Source organism: Geospiza fortis, unplaced genomic scaffold, assembly GCF_000277835.1.
Source record: "Geospiza fortis unplaced genomic scaffold, GeoFor_1.0 scaffold524, whole genome shotgun sequence".
Lineage (NCBI taxonomy): Eukaryota > Metazoa > Chordata > Aves > Passeriformes > Thraupidae > Geospiza > Geospiza fortis.
In genome coordinates, this window is record NW_005054437.1 from 841,138 (window position 1) to 857,865 (window position 16,728).

At 38.5% G+C, this 16,728-nt stretch overlaps 1 protein-coding gene and 2 non-coding genes across 6 annotated transcripts in view; all 3 read left to right on the forward strand.

Annotated features, from left to right (window-relative positions):
• Nucleotides 1–3,404: 3,404 nt before the first annotated feature.
• NAP1L4 (nucleosome assembly protein 1 like 4) overlaps nt 3,405–16,728 on the forward strand; it is a 24,072-nt gene continuing 10,748 nt past the window's right edge. For all 4 annotated transcript variants that reach the window (XR_004082397.1, XR_004082396.1, XM_005427196.2 and 1 more), the window contains exons 1-9: nt 3,405–3,434; nt 4,457–4,518; nt 5,987–6,086; nt 7,020–7,161; nt 7,267–7,353; nt 8,852–8,971; nt 9,541–9,612; nt 13,302–13,441; nt 15,349–15,494. Coding sequence is in view for 2 of the 4 variants with exons in the window: in XM_005427196.2 (XP_005427253.1) it covers nt 3,421–3,434; nt 4,457–4,518; nt 5,987–6,086; nt 7,020–7,161; nt 7,267–7,353; nt 8,852–8,971; nt 9,541–9,612; nt 13,302–13,441; nt 15,349–15,494 (883 nt within the window). In the remaining 2 variants the exon portion in view is untranslated. The remainder of the gene's footprint in view (nt 3,435–4,456; nt 4,519–5,986; nt 6,087–7,019; nt 7,162–7,266; nt 7,354–8,851; nt 8,972–9,540; nt 9,613–13,301; nt 13,442–15,348; nt 15,495–16,728) is intronic.
• Nucleotides 7,554–7,681, forward strand: LOC115948592. The gene has a single exon (XR_004082400.1). It is a non-coding gene; the product is annotated as a small nucleolar RNA SNORA54 (small nucleolar RNA).
• LOC115948591 lies at nt 10,833–10,954 on the forward strand. The gene has a single exon (XR_004082399.1). It is a non-coding gene; the product is annotated as a small nucleolar RNA SNORA54 (small nucleolar RNA).

Genomic DNA, 16,728 nt, shown 5'->3' on the forward strand with positions numbered 1-16,728 from the left:
CTTCGCTGCTTGGCTGGGGTGCGATGCTGTGGCCTGATCTCAGGCGCGGTGTTGTGTTCCCGCAGCGCGGCGGGCGGTTCGGGGGCTCGGTTTTGCATTTCGGTTTCCTTGTCCCCCGTTTAGGGCCTGTTTGAGATTTTCTTTGATGCTGCGATTGTTTACTGCACACAATACTGGTGCCCGTAGGATTTGTCAGATTCCCTTCCTGTAGCATCTGCTCACGAGGCTTTCAAATAGAAAGATAGGGGCGCGAGTGTGGGAGTTACAGATGAAGCCGGAATTACTAGGAACATTTTTATGAGGTCATCTCTAAAGAAAATAGTGTTCCTTTTACAAAACTTCGGAGGTGAGCTAAGTATTCCTCATCTCCGGGGCTTGTGGAACAGGTGAATGAGTTTCTTCCCCAAATAATTTTTCATGATCCCTTATTATCCTTACAGAAAGTATCCGACTGTTTGTTTGTGGCTTCCCGCGGGGTTACAGCTCAGTGCCTCTGAAACGGAAGCTGTAACTTTCTCTTCTGATTTGTTGTAGTTACGGAAAACATTTAACAGCTGTGGGCAGGAGTCTTCCTGTGAGTTCAGGAGCCCTTCAGTTTCCTGTTTTGTCCTTCTGTTGTGTTTAGAAGGTTTGTGCAAGGCAGAGAAGATTTATTCCGTGTACACTTCTATTTATGAGTACATCTTGCTAGTGTGTAGATTTTTTCCTTGCATTTTTGTCCTTCAGGATATTGTCCTTGTAATGAACTCTTCCTATCGTGGTGTGCATCCAGTTTACAGTTTCCTGCAGCTTTAAGGGGGATTGAGGGTGTGTGACATGTGTGCCAGACAAGTTGCAGCAGTAACTGCCTTGTAGGACAGGGGCTTGATCTGATCTCCTCCATCCCCAAAGCTTCGTCTGCGTGAGTCATTGGGAAACAGGAGAAGTGAGGCACTAATTTGGCCTCTTAATGGTGGTGGCAGCAATAATAATGATTCCTTCTGTTGTTACTTCCTTGGGTTCTGGTTGCTTTCTCACGTCTTCATTGCCTGTAAAGTTGCTTGGAAAACAATGGAGACAATGGCCATGAGGGCTTAGTGCCTTGGTACTGTTTTTTTTCAGCTGGTGTGTGCTCAACTCCAGCTCTAAAATTACCTTTCCCTCCCCTCCACTGTCCTCACCAGCTTGTCCCAAACAGTTTTGTTGGTGCCTCTGTGGCAGTGAAGTCAGTGCAAGGCAGCTGGAATGAAACTGGGAATCACAAGCTGTCTTCTAAGAAAGTTGCATCTGATTATTTATTTATATACTTCTTTTTACTTTCCAGTTGCCAAAGGCACAACTCTAGGGGTGAAACAAGACTTGAAGTATGTATTTGCACCAGGGAATGGTGCCTTTTTTCTTTTTTTTTTATTCTTGCTTGTTCCTTGTGAGTGGCTTTTGTCAGGACATGCCCAGTTCATGCCTGTTCCAGTGGAGATGAATTCAGCTGCTATTCAAACATTATTCCATGTTTTCCAAACACACATGAGGATCTTGTCTTCCTTTGAGGAGTAGCTCCCTGCAGGAAATATAGCACAAACAGCTGAGCAGAAGAATTTTCATGTGGAGTAGAGTCTGTTCCATTAGCTGGGTTGCTGGGCCAAGGCTGGAAGTCACAAGTCTTGGAGGGTAATTTTTAAGTACTGCCAGTCTGCATTTTTAGTTGCCTACTGTTGCCTCCTCTAATAGTGACTGGCATCATGTAACTTGTTGGCTGAACTCTGATATTAGGTCCGTTTGCTCTGTTTTACCTTTTTTAATTGTATCTTTTTTCCCCTGCCTTTTGTTGCTGTGGAAGGAAATGCTCGTTTATGCTCCTTTTCTTCAGCTGTGAGATTGTAAAAATCTGGTTTGCTCTAGCAGGTGGTTGCTGGCATTGCCACTTTCTCCTGTTGTGTGTAAGGCAAGAGGAAGTGTTTGGAAGTAAATCAGCCTGAGCTGGTGGAACACCTCTGTGCCAGAAGCCCCTTTGTTTTGTTCCTGGGCTGAACCTGAAGGGTGGGCTTCCAGGCTTTTATGGGAGATGTGAACAACTTCCTGTGGAATAATCTGAAGTGCACTGTTAGTACTGCTGAAAACCAACAAAGCTTTTCAGCTCAGTTTGAAATGGTTGTGCAAGTGTTGCTTTTGCAGCTGAGAGCAGCATTCAGCATTTTCCAGATGGAAGAGTGCGTGCAATCTCTGGGCTGCCGCTCAAGTTGGCATTAGCTCTCAGGTTCTTCTTTGGTAGCCCCCTGTTGGAAGCTGGGCCTGAGGTCAGCCTCCTTGGCCTTCAGAGAGCTGGAGAAATCAGACCTGTCAGCTCTGAATGATTGAAGCTGCTTTTTGTTCTGAATTTGACTCACAGACCAAGGTCTGCTTTCGTGAAAGCTTGGTGGTGGAAAACACCACCTGTGCTTCTATGGCAGGTAGTGATTACTGTGATTTGTGATCAGCTTTTTAAAGTGGGGGTTAAAAACCCCAATCTGTTACTGAAATACATGTGCAGGCTGGGCTATTTCACCCCAGAAAAGAAAGAACAGCAGAATAGGTTAGACAATCTGGCTCCCTCTGGTTTCTCAGGAGAGCTAATTTAGATATTGGGGGCTGGGGTAGCTGTGCTAAACTTGGCACCAATCATTGTTAATAACGAGGTTTTAACTTCTCTCATTCCTCCTCATTTTCTGACTCCTGATAAATAAGGAGCAGATCTTTATACAGGGGATTCTCTCTTCCTAGCTACTGTCAAAACCCCTTCTCTTGCTAGATAATTGTCTTCTATTTGGAGTTTTTTTTATATAGCAGCAGTTTTAGGCACATTGTAGAGCAGCAGAAGCAGCTACTCACAAAAATAACCCTGGTTAGACAGACATGTGGAACATGTTTTTCTGCTTGGGTGATAAAAGAAAAAAGTGATTTGGAAGTTACTGTAATTAGTTCATTTGAACTTTTGCTCAAGTATGCTATATAGGCAGAGATTAAAAATTCATTATTTACTATGATGTTGTCAAGGAATTAGAAAATAATACATTTATGTCTTCCTCTTTGGCTTTTTTTGATAGAATGCTGAACTAATCTAGGAAACTGTGGCACTTACCTTCAGACTGAAGACCCATGACTGGGTAGAAATTCATTAGTATCTGGAATATTTAACAGAAAAAATAACTTCTGAGAGGGTTAAACCACCTGACAGACTTCAAAAGCTGAGCAGGTTTCATTTTGAGTTGGGTACTGTGGTAGCTATTCTTTCCTGGGAGGGATTAGGCATGATGAATTTTATAGAAAAAAACAGTAGCTGTTAATTTGCATTGCGGTTTTAAACAATGACCTGTTCTATTTTCATCTTCTGTTGAGGTAAACAAATTACTGTTCAAGTATTTTTAAACACTACTTTTCAATTTGCAGGTGGATACAGGCACACAGATGGCAGATAACAGGTATGTTGGGCTGTTTTCCTGAAATTAAATCAAGGTAGTTAGAGCCAAGTGTATATCTGGTGTTCTGCTGGAGAGGTTTTTGTTGGTTTTTTTAACCTGTGAAGAGTGGATTACCAGACTTGGATAAGAATAAAATGGTAATATTTTTCTAAATGCTCTAAAGAACTGAAGAGCCTTAGTGTTTCTTTAATCTATGTAATTTAAGCATGCAAAAAGACATCTTTTTTTTTCTAGTTTATGTAGTATTTTTTGACCACACATTATTTTTATGGAACTGGTGCAAATCTATATGTGCTGCTGCTCTTCTGAGGCTTGCAGTGCTGGATAAGCTGGTCTGTCCTGTACCTGATAATACCCATTTACATATGTGCTATCTCTTCTGGTTTTGTGTGTTAGGGTTAATTTCAGCAATATCCAGTGTGCATTTTGTGACCTCTAAAGTGGCAGGAAGCGCAGGGAATACTTGCTGGTCTTGACTCATGCTGGGCCCTCTCCTTCTCCAGCCGAGGAAGTGAGATGGAAGACCTTGCAGCAGGGAGCTGGGGAGGCCAGGGACATGTCTTTTAGAGTAGGAGTGCATGTCTCTATCAAAACAGTTTGTCAGAGAAATTGGAAACAGAGCTTTTATCTCTTGTTCATCTTCCTTTCATAGCTGCATCCTTTCTCATGTTTTTCTCCATCACTTAGACTAAAAGTGTCTTATATTTTCATCTGTGAGTAAAAACACTTTCCTGTGCAGAGTGAATGGCCACATGATTCACAGACTGAATCATACACATGAATGGCCAGCCATTCACTTAATGAGATGAATTTATCTGTCAGACGTTTTTGTTTTGGGCTTGTTATGTTTTGTTTTGAGGTTGGTTTGTTTCTTTTTAGTTTTCACAAGCTTGAAGACATAAATATGCCTTTTATTGGGATACTTGTCTATAAAACATGTCTGTAGTAAACCAAAGTACTTAAATGCTGACATTTGTGTAATGTGATGCTATTTTAATATGTTACCCTTTGAATTCTTTTAGTAAAACAGAAGATACTGCTTCAGAGTCTCTGGAGGCTGCTAAAAATGCAAGCAACAAAAAAGGTATGAAATACATAGTAGTAGGTGACATTACAGAAGTGTAACAAGCCTTTACAGTCAAAACTGAAGATGTGTTCACAGCTGAAAGCAAAACTATTAAAACAATGGGTTTTAGGCTAACTGTTCACTCTCTGATGTTTTCCATGTTTATTGCAGCCAAAACCAGAGTGAAGGCTGTATTGTTGTGTGTGTTGTGACTGTGGTGCTTTACCATTGCCTGAAATGACCCTCTAGACCCTTGCAATAAGGCCTGCAAAGATTGGCTTGTAACGACATGTATTCTTTGTCAGCATAATTACCAAAATGGGCGGTTCTGTTTGCTAGTTCTTTACTCTCTTGTTTCTCAGAAAGTGCATCTTCAGAATGTGTCTTGGAAGTTTTTATTCTCCATTAGCAAGGTCTACAAATAACTGCTGAGTAGTGTTTTTCAAATTAATGTTTCTGAGTGCAGAAAAGCTACAGTTCCATTATTTCTTCAGATACTCAAATTTGTAAGTTATGGTGAAATATGTTTCATATATGTGGTCACTGAATGTTCTTTAGGTCTCCCTCATTACCTTTTTTTTAATAAATCCTTTGTGACTGGCAATTGAAAATCGCATGAGAACTGGTAGACACCATTGAATAATTTTTAAAGTCAAGTTGCTTGAGAAAAAACAACAACAAAATTCCAAATAAGTAAGAAAAACAAAGCAACACACAAATGCAAGTGTAGAAAAGCTTCACCATGTTAGTGTGTGCTGTGCAATTTATTGGGTTTTTAATGTCTGGGGAAAAGAGCACTGAGAAAGAATGGAAAGATATGAAAAGCAAAAGTCTTCACACCTTGGCACGGTGCATGGTTATTAGTAAGGGTTTTTAACACCTAACCAGAAGCATTTTAGATCTGAACTCCTGTAAAAGTTGTCTTCTGGGAAGTGTTGTGATGGTTGAGGATTCTTACAGATTATAAAATCTTCTTGAGGTAAATCTAAGTAGTTGTCAAGGTCACAGTGCTGTGCTGCTTATTGTACTGTACACAGAGTTGGAAGGGCTTTTTCAGGAGTCATACTAGCTGGAAAACAGATGTCTTGGAAGTGTAAATCAGTGGTTCTCCTCCTGAAAATTTGTATGTGGATTTTAAGGTACAGCTAATACAGAAGGATAGAGAAGCTTCTGTTTTGTACTTTCTAACATAAGGGGACAACAGGAAATTTGCCTATGTTGTCAATGTAATACTTGCTTGTAAAAGCAACTGATAGATTTGCAAAGAGAAGAGTGCTTTTTCTATCATGACCCAACTTTATATTCCTGAAATCTGGTCCTGAAGTAATTCTGTTAGTAGTAAAATACTCACTATTTTCACACCTCAAATAGTGGTGTTATTTGAGGTGTGAAAATAGTATTTTTACTGTGACTACTGTAAGACACAATATGAAAAAAACATTATAAGTCTGCAAATTTGTTTAAAAGGGGTTTTCTGTCTTCATAGAAAAGCTGGCAGACCAAGTGATGCAAAATCCACAGGTCCTGGCAGCTCTTCAGGAGCGTCTTGACAACACATCAGTTACTCCTTCCAGTTACATTGAAACGTAAGTACTGGGCATGATAAAATACTGAAAGACTGAAGGCATAATAGAATATTATTACTGTGTAATTAAGGTAGAAAATTAGAATAAATTATTCACTAAGAAAAATGGTTTACTTAACCTGTGATTCATAGTGTCTTACTTCTGGAAGAAGAGTGAAGTTTTACCTCATGCAAACTTGTAAACAAAATTTTGTCCCGTTCAATATTTACCATGGCCATTTCTTGTTTTGGATAGAAATAACTCCCTCCCCTCTTTTGTTTCCTTCTGTGACCCTTATTCAAACAGGGTATGTGCTACAGTGACTGATGATTTCTATAAGATTGCTGTCCTGGATGTAATGGAAAGTTCAGCACTTGTATATCTCTAGTTTGAAGCTTAGTTTTATATTAACTGTAAAGTAGATTTAAATGCTGCCTTTAGTAAATACTTATGCTTTTATTTCTTGACTGAGGATAGCTGGCTGTAGACCTCTTTTTAGAAAAAAAATCTAAGTTTTATAAAGACATCTTTGTACATGACTATATCTAAATGTTTAATAATTTAAAGTGCAGATGGGCAGTGTGTGCTTTACGAGTATGACCCGTGAAACAAAGCTTTCTCCTGTAGAATGCACAGTTCTTATTTTTCATAAATGGATCAACACAAATCTAGTCTCAAAGTTTAGGTGTAAACAAAGGTATTAATTTCAGATCTCTGAACTACACGGGGAGGGTAGTGGCCCCAGGGAATGGAACAGAAGATAACACCTTTGAGAACAACTTGGGTAGGAGAGGATTCTTTCAACTTTTTGAAATAGGTTTTGGAGAAACATGTATGTTTGACATAAGCCTTTTATTTAAAATTGCATGTAGTTATAAGCAACCTAATTCTCAGTAATATGTGAAATAATGCTGAGGCAACTAACTTTTAACCTTAAATAATTTTGATTTTTAGCTTTCCAAAAGCAGTGATAAGAAGAATTGATGCCTTGAAAAAGCTCCAGGTGAAATGTGCCCATATAGAAGCTAAATTCTATGAAGAAGTACATGACTTAGAGAGAAAATATGCAGCACTCTATCAGCCTCTTTTTGATAAGGTAGGATAATTATGTATATAATTTTTATTTGTTTGTTCCTGTCAGTTCTGGTTGCGTATATATAATTTTACATCTTCAATTACACTTTTGGGTTTTTTGTCACAGAGAAGAGAGTTTATAAATGGGGAAGCTGAACCCACAGATGCAGAGGCAGAATGGCACAGTGAAAATGAGGATGAAGAAAAACTGGCTGTGAGTATAAGCTGGGTCATCTGCCATGGATATATCAGATTGTCAGAATTACATTCTTGTTCTTCCCATTGAAAGGACTTTAGTGTCAGTGATGTGTTCTTCTGATGAATGCACTGTTATGGCCAAGTGAAAGCTTCTGCACCATTAGTTTAGCCTTTGTTCAAATTTGTGACTTGGAGGAATTGAGGAGTTGCCTTTGTTGGCACTGTTCGTAACCTGTTAACAGCACCTTCCTGCTAATGGGTTCCATTCCAGTGCGACATGAAACCCTAAGATAATACAGGACTGGTTGGTTCTCTGCCTGTCTCCATTATTTTGGGGGACATCATTAGCTTTCATTTTCATAAATACAGGTGGGACACTTGTCACACAGTCATAAAACAGAATCAAGCTAATAAAGTGTCTGCTTGGCTGGTGGATTCCTGCTTGTCCATTGAGTAGGAGCTGTCTAGATTTAGGAGGCATGATATAGTCTGTGGGCTGCCTGTTACTTTCCCAGCATGATTTCTAGAGATGTGTGCTCAGGCTTTGTCTCAGAAAAGCGGCCTACTTAGAAAACTGTTTGCCATTCTGTCAGGTTTTCTTTGCATTTTTTCCTTAGCCTGATTCCTTCTTGTTTTTTTTCTCTATTCAAAGTGAATTGTTCTTTGTTTTTACTGATCTCCTGAGATTTAGCATGACACAGTGCTCCATGTGCATGAGCAAAAAACATTCCTTAGGCTCTCTGTAAATACAGCTTTGACAGGCTATATTCCTTACAATAAAATCAGAAACATGTCTAGATGGGAAATAAACTGCAGCTTTGTATTTTTGGCACGTCATAACCCAAGCAACTGCCAGAAACATTTTAAATATCTGCTGCTATCTAGTGGTGTAAAAGAAAAGGTGCAGCTTTCAAACTGAATTCCCAGGGTTGTTTAGGATTGCTTCCTCATTCTTCTTTTTTATAACATTTGACATCAGTTATGTGGAGGACGTCCTGTTTCTCAAAATAGTAATAATTAGACGCAGCATAATAATGAAAGATACCTGTAAAAAACAACTTTACAAGTATTCTGCAAAATGGGCAAGCTAAAACAGCATTTCAGAGGACGAAGTTAAAATTTAAGTTTTTAGATGGAATGCTGTAGGTGGCTTATGGAGCTACAGAAATTAGATTAATAGAAAAATACGCATTTGTATTTCTTCTCTTTCTAGAAAGATAGAAAGTGTTTTAATTATTTCTGTTGTGTCAAATCAGTGAAGCAGACACTTGGTTTATTTAGTCTTCATATAGAAGAATTTCAAATGAGTTGAAAGTAAATCTGAATTGTGTATATGTTCAGTTGTGTAAATAAACCTTGTGTCTCTTAACTTCATTTGCAGAGGAATAAACAATAAAATGTTCCTTAAACACAGCTTCAGAGATGGCAATTGTTTTGTACTTCTGTTTCTGTTTATTAAATATACTAAGAAGTCACAATTTAATTTCTCAGCTGTTCCCATATTTCTTTCCCAGGGAGAACTGAAAAATGCAGTGGTAATAGATGAAAAAGCGGAAGAGGCAAATGTCAAAGGAATTCCAGACTTCTGGTTTACTATCTTTAGGAATGTAGATATGCTAAGTGAATTAGTACAAGTAAGTTTTTACGCTGAAATGAACAACTTCTGCTGTGTCAAATGAATTTCTGCTTTTCCTGTTGATAGTCAGTCCTTGTGGAGTGAGAGTCAATCCTTGGGTGTAAGACACAAAATCTTTTGAGTCTTTGGAATCCCTGAAGATGCTTGAAATGACGGACAAGCATTTTTAGTTTAATCCATAAAGGATTATTGTTGCAAGGTTATAAGAATACCTTGTGTTAAATAGCTTAGGTAGTTATGCCTGTGCTTGTATTAGTGGCTTTTAATGCTGTTACAGAAGAATTCCCTGGAGTGTGTCTGCCTCTGAATCTCACTGGTAATAAATACCTTGAATGAAGTTACTGTATCTTCAGTAATACATCCCAGCAGCTTTGTTTACCGAAGATCAGCCCTAAAATGACTGAGAATTTAGCAAATAGAATTTACAACTATGATTAAGAAATTTAGATCTAGATCTTTACTTTAGCTGAAATTGTTGAATTAGTTACAAGGTGCACTTCTTTCTTAAGGAGAGACTCTTTTTCTAAATATTGCCTGCTGAATTGAATTTTACTTTTTTCTGTTTAGGAATATGATGAACCGATCTTGAAACATCTGCAGGATATTAAAGTTAAGTTTTCTGAACCAGGACAGCCTATGGTGAGTTTTCTCTGCTTGTTTCTCATGAAGATTATAGTAATGAAGTGAGCAGCATTCCAAAATATTAATTCAGCTCTCTTTGGCTGTTGTTGTATGTGGGGGAGGTTTCTTTCTAAGGTATTATTTTCATGCATTGCCTTTGAAAGATTTATTTCCAGCTTTCCTTACTTTCTGCTCTTTCATTCTTAGCCTGGACAGCTCTGACATTACTGTAGTTTCTAGATTAAAATTCTGGCTGAGATCTGTCTAGTTTTTGCTTTCTTTTTCTTTCTCAAATTCAAGTGTAGCTGCTCTTAGTAACACAATTACATGACTGCTTTTGATTTGAAAATGAATTGTGGGAAAAATTCTGTGCATCAAATATTATATCAAAAGCAATATGACTTGGTAATACTAATCAAAGAGAATGATTATAGATACTGTGCCTGTTGAAAAGAATAGAAAATATATTAGATAGTATTTTAAAAGTGTACCTCATGAGTATTCTTTAAAGTACTACTTCATGTTTTTTAGATTTTGGAAATTTGTTCTTGTTTAAGTTTGATGTACAGAAACAGATATTGTGTTTCTTGAAAAGAAGTTGCTCTGCTGCTTATTCAATTTAGGCAGACTATACTTACTCCTTGAACTCCCTTTGAAGGGGAGGCAGGGAGAAGGATGGAATTTGAGCCTACACATACTTCCTTTAAATTTTGTCATTCTGGCTTTTTTCTTATATTTGGTAATTTTTGTTTTGCCTTACGTAGAAATGGTCTTCTGATAATGCCTGAAATAAATGCAGAACAGCCATCATTGAAGATTGACACAAGAAAGATGGGAGGACTTTATCAGAATAGCTTTCAATGGCTAATAGCAAGTTGTTTCAGGGCTCCTTTGGATTCTGTTTTTTATCCTTATTGTCTTTACTCTGCTAGTACTGAAACACTCAGGCTGATAATTGGCAAGAAAGTAGTATGGCAGAGAAAAACTGAGAATTAAGTTTCTAAAGATTGCAGGGCTTAGGGAGAGGATATGAATTTTAGGAAGAAAATGAGTTGTCTAAGCACAAAGTAAGGTATTCTAAGAAATTGCCTGTTGTGTCTTGAAGCATATCTATTCAGTGGCATTTGGATGAGATGGGAAAAGGGTTTTTTTTGCCTACATGATTTTTGTGTTCTCATCAGCTTTGTTTTATAGTACCTTAAGCTGGAGAACTCTTTACACATTGGATTTATCTGGTCTTGCACTGTTCGTAACCTTTTGACAGCATTTTTCTGCAAATAGGTTCCATTCCAGTGCTACATTAAATCCAGTAATGGAAGGCTGACAAACTCCCATGTCCCTTCTGTATCTGGAGACAAAGGATGTGTTTCTAACTGCTTGAGTGAAACCTGTTCTGCAGCTGTATGTGACTGTCTTTCAACAAAATCTGCAGTTCTTTGTTGAAAATTGGTGCAGCAGTGGTAGCTTTGTACTGTATGAACTTCACATAACCAGTGTGTCATACATACACTAATTCTGCTGGAGATTAGATTTTGCTGCTCAAGAAATACATGATAATTAGGAATTTTCTGATTTACTGTTGACCCAAAACAATTAATTGTAGTTATGGCACTCCAAAAGTGGATTTACTTGTCTACAATTAAAGTGCTTCGAAGTCCTCTTTGTTATGGCCTGCACATAGAAACTTTCATCTGCGTAAAGCATAAATGACTTCATTACTATTTACTTTATTTATTTATAACCACATGGGTAAACTCATATGTATTTTATAATCAGGATCCTTAGCTAGCATATTCAGCCCTGGATGATGCATCTAGGTATAACTTAGGTAGCTTAAAAAAAGGCAGTTTCTTTTTTTTTTGAACTTCATGATTACATATTTGATGAAAAAAACCCCAGAGATGTCCACATAAAGAGTATTGGAAAGGTTATTACACACTTCAGATATTATGTGGAGCTTGAAGCTTGTCTCCGAATTAGCAGGTATACAGTGAGATGGTGAAATGCAGTGTGTGCAGATATTTTTGTCTTGCTAGCCCTTGGGATCCTGCATGCTAAATAGTGCCACTGGTTGGTTATTTATAGCCCCAGTGATGGTTTATGGGATTATTTGGGTATGAGTGTTCGTCACTGGTAGTGGATCAGCTAAGTTTGTAACTCTTCCCCTGAGCATGTTTGCCAGAGAGAGATTAGCCTTAGCTGAAGGCAGCCTCCAAACCATGCAGCTGTCTTGAATTGCTTCAAAGGGAAGTAAAGCTGAAATAGCCACTGAAATCAACACAGATATTCCAGTGTACTGCTGGGTTCCAGTGGCTTCCTGTCCTTAAACAGGGAACACAGGGGTTGGGGAGGCTGCTGTTGCAATTAGTCTCCATCACTCCTTGACCACTCTCTTAGCAGGCCTGAGTCATGTGAGGAGATTCATGGGGTCTTAGAAAGATTAGGGGCCTTTGGGAGATGAGTGAGGGATAAATATCTGATGAGCAGGCTGTTACTAAATAACTGTCCTGAGTTATTTATCTTGTCCGCGCATGAATAGCCTTGAGAAAAAGGATGGCAAGGCAGACTTGGTGATAACAGGCAGTTTTCTGGCCTGAGTGTGAAGAATGCCTGTGGAAGTATATTCAGGACCAGTCTTTTGGCAGTTATGTAATCTGTTTTGTATGCAGATTAGGGCTAATTCGTAATGCATATTGCTGGGAGAGTAAATCAGATATTTAAAGTAACTGTTACGCGTGCTGTGGCTGGGCAGTGGTGTTGGAAGCTTTGGCTTTCAGTCCTTCTGTTGTGCTGAATTGACCTGCAGACTTTTCCCCCCTTCAAGTCACTAAATCAGTACTGCCAAAAAACTTTATTCTTTTGTGCTTCCCCTTTCCAAGACAGCTTGAGTTTTAGTGTACTTTAAAATGTTCATAGTTGATCCTGAGTGCAAAGTGAGCATTATGCAGGGAGTTTAGAAACCTTTACTGAAAATTGATGCATCATGGATGCTGTGGTTTTCTGTAACTGGAGCTTTTTGTTCTCCATGTAAGAAACTGAATCTTTGCAAACAATTTCTGGGTGCCAGAGGAGGTTCAAACATAGCCAGAAACATCTGCTTCAGGCTGTAAACTCTTGAGACATGTTGGTTGTAGGACTCAGTTTATGAAATCAGTGTTCCTTTGCAGGATTTTCTATTATCAAATGGAAAAAAACCCTCTGGTTCCAGGGGGACTGTGCCATTTAAATAGACTTTTGCAATCTAAATTGTGCTTTAACTGGAAATAAAGTCTGATTCACTCTCTTAAGATCCTGGTATTGATCAGACTTGGGGGAGCAGTAGAAATACATGGTGGTGTTACAATGCTAAAATTACTTCATAATAACAACTTCATCCCTAGTGCAAGGATGATGAGAGGCTTCCATAGAAAATGAAATCAAGACTTTTCTGAAAATACCTCTAAGCTTGCTTTCAAGACAGCAGTTCTGTATGTGAAGGTGAATGAAATCTACTAATTACCTGTTTATAATTTGAATCTAAGCCGAGGTTGTTGTAGCTTCTTGCATATTTGAAATTCATTGACATTCATAATTTCCTGCTTCCGCTGTAGTTTCAAATATGTTTGCCATCAGTTTTTTTTTCCTATTTTCAGAGTTTGATTAATGATAATTATGCTGATGCACTATTTCATAGATGAAAGTTAGTAGTAACATAAAATTTCTTCCAGTCTTTCTCATTAGAGTTCCACTTTGGGCCCAATGACTACTTTTCTAATTCAGTCCTGACAAAAACATACAAGATGAAGTCGGAGCCAGACAAGACAGATCCCTTTTCATTTGAAGGACCTGAAATAGTTGATTGTGAGGGGTAAGGAAAGCTGAAATTCAAAAAGCTTCTGAAGTACAAATGCGTAATTTTTTTTGCTTATCGCGATAATGATTAGTAAAGATAAAATTGTTACTGACTTCAAAGCTGGGAATGTTTGTAGGTATGATGATGATGTTAGTCTCAGCATGCAGAAGTAACAGATGCATAGATGGAGATATATTTTAACATTGTGTACATTTTAAATTGAACACCATTCTAATTTAATAGTTCTCTAATTAAGGTAACAAACCCTTTATTTCCAGATAACTGGGTAAATTATTTTGAGTTCTTACTTCTCACAGACTACCCTCATCCTCAGTCTGATAAGTAGCCTTGGACTCTCTTGGATTCTTGTCATCTCAGCAATTTTTATTCCAGCAGGAGTTGGTTTGTTATTATCAGGCAGGAATAGGTCATATTTATCATGTGTTCTTTCAGCCTGCTTTGAGGCTGGAACATAAAGGTTATGCAGTTTGATCCTGGCAGCTGTGGCTAGTGCAGCAATTTTTTTAAATTTTACTTTTATTGTGTTTGCAACACACGTTCAGAAAACAGCTGTGGATGGTGAATTCTCATGTCTGTTCTGGAAGCCTATTGAGTTAAACACCTCAATTTTTTGGGGGTAAAGGAATCGTTCCATCTAAGCAAACCCTTTCTATTCCTATCCAGGATTACTGCTCTATAACCAAATTCCAGTGCCAGAGCAGAGCTGACACAAATGAAAAATGGCTTTTGTACCCTATTTTTCTTAACATCTAAGTATTCTTTTCTGCTGGTGATTATTTGGTTTTTAGGGTTTTTTCCTACTGCTTCAAGGACATGTTTTGTTGGTGTGGTTTTTGGGGTTTTCTAGCTCACATTTAAGATATGCCAAATACTTGGTTTTGTGAAGGCATGCTGACAACCTCAAAACCTCTTGACTTTTAGTTCTACATGTTGTTGAATCCAGCATTCACCTGCAGTGAGGCAAAATGTCTTCTTGGATGTTTAGTGAAAGTTGTGCCTCAGTAACAGACTACTCCTCTTTGAAGGAAACTTTAGTTCATTACAGCAAAATATTTAAGTACTGTTTAGGAATGCTTTCCTGGATTGCTGATTTGTCAAAACATTGATTTCAGTTGATGTTGAGGAAGGTGTTAGATATGGTACGAGTAGAGCAGGCAAACGAGTCTGTGCCTTGTTATACAGGTTAAGTATAAAACTGGTGATTTTGGCCATCTGTCTATAGGACAAGGTATTTTTGAGGCATTTAAGGGTTACTGTGACACCATTATTTCCATTGTAAGAGTATTAGCTGTGTTTGCCCCTCACTCTTCGCCATGTACAGCTTTGGGTAGAACTTGTTTGAATGGAAAGAGACTTTTCATTGAGTGCCAGTTTGTACAGCAGCAGAATGGAACTGAAAATTAGTCTCTCTTCAGCTTGATGTGCTTGGCTGCCAGGTCAGTCTGAGCACTGCTCTTTGGACAGCTCAAACATCCCTCTCCCTGGCCACTCTTTGGACATGCATTTTTAGGGTAAATGGACACTGCCTTGACCTGTAGTTAAAGGATATCATGTATTGTTTTCTAGTAGTCTGACTGGTGAGATTTTGTCTGGAATAGCTTAATCCTGTCCTTGGTTACAGAAGTCCAGTTGTTGGGTCAGAGGAATTGAATTACAGGTGGCGTGAGGGCAGTGATTACTCTGCCAAGACAAACTTGTATAGCATTTTCATTTAGGAAAATATTTGACCTGTCCAACATACACATAATCTCTAGAACTATGATCCACTTCATAGCTTGTCAAACAGCTTTATCTAGAGAGTGATAAGCCATCTTGGCCTTGATGTTGCTGCTCTGCTGCTCAGTTCCTTCTTTTCCCTGGTGCCTTGTGTTAAAATGCTGTTCCTCACCTGCTGTCTCTAGGTGTACCATTGACTGGAAGAAAGGAAAAAATGTTACAGTTAAAACAATCAAGAAGAAACAGAAACACAAGGGCCGAGGCACAGTTCGGACAATTACTAAACAAGTACCTAATGATTCATTTTTTAACTTCTTCAGCCCAATAAAGGGTAAGTTTGGAAATTTAAGAATTTAGGATCCTTAAAATATGTTTTTTATATATTTGTATTTATGTGACTTAAACATTCAAACTGTTTATGCTGCTGCATTGTAAAGTGCTTACTAGAGGAAGATTGCAAACTGTTGCCCATCCAAACAGATGATTTTGTTCTGTTGTTACTCTGTAAAATTTGACCAATAGGTGTGCAGTGTAAACAGGAGTCATAGTAGGGAGAGTCTCTCCTGGACTCTCTTAAAGAAGTTGACATGTTTTACCACAGGATGGCTCTGTGCATCACTTTGTTTCTAACACGCAAAGTAGCCGTGTTCCATTGTTGGTCAAGTTACAGCACAGTGGTTTCATTGAAACCTCTGTGCCAAGTGACAGAACTTTCTGTCCTTTTTTCTGGGATTAAATAGTGATCCCTGATACTCCATACATAATTTTCTCATACATAATTAATCTAATGTTAGATGTGTAATCACATATTAAACAATTCAGACGGATTCCAAAACCATTCTTTTTCTCTCAGTCCATCTTTCATTGTTCTCTTCTGCAAACATAGATGAAGGAAGTAGTTTATTTTGTGGACCAAAGGGGTCCTACAAGAAAGATGGTGAGGGACTTTTTGGAAGGGCATGTAGTGACAGGTGGCATGGCTTTTGGCCATAAGAGGGCAGGTTTAGGTTAGATATTAGGAAGAAATTCTTAACTGTGAAAGTGGTGAGACACTGGAATAGTTTGGGGCATCCATAACTTCTCTGGGCATTATTGGAAGTGTTCAGGGCCAGACTGGATGGGGTTTTCAGCAGCCTGGTCTCGTGAAAGGTGTCCCTGCCCAGGGTGGAGAGGTTGAAGCTTAGTGATCTTCAAGGTCCCTTCCAGCCCAAACTGTTCTGTGATTCGAGAGGTGTACTGAACAGAATGGTTCTTGATTCTGTTGTGGGCTATTATGAACTACCTGTCCCTCCTAATTACTACTGCAAATGCCCATGTATGTGGGTTAAGAAACATGGGATATGTGTTTCTAAAGTTGGGGGTGGTTTGGTACAGAAATGTCCTTTAATTTTTGTTGCTGCTTTGAGAAAAGCATGGAGATTTGTCTCCTGTTGGTGTTATGTTGTTCTTTTAAATACTCAAAGGGTACACTTTGGAATTAGTGGTATAAGATAAAACACTGACATCTGCTGGCAGTGGATGCTGGCATTTTCAACTTGAGAACTGAGCCAAATTATCACTTTCAC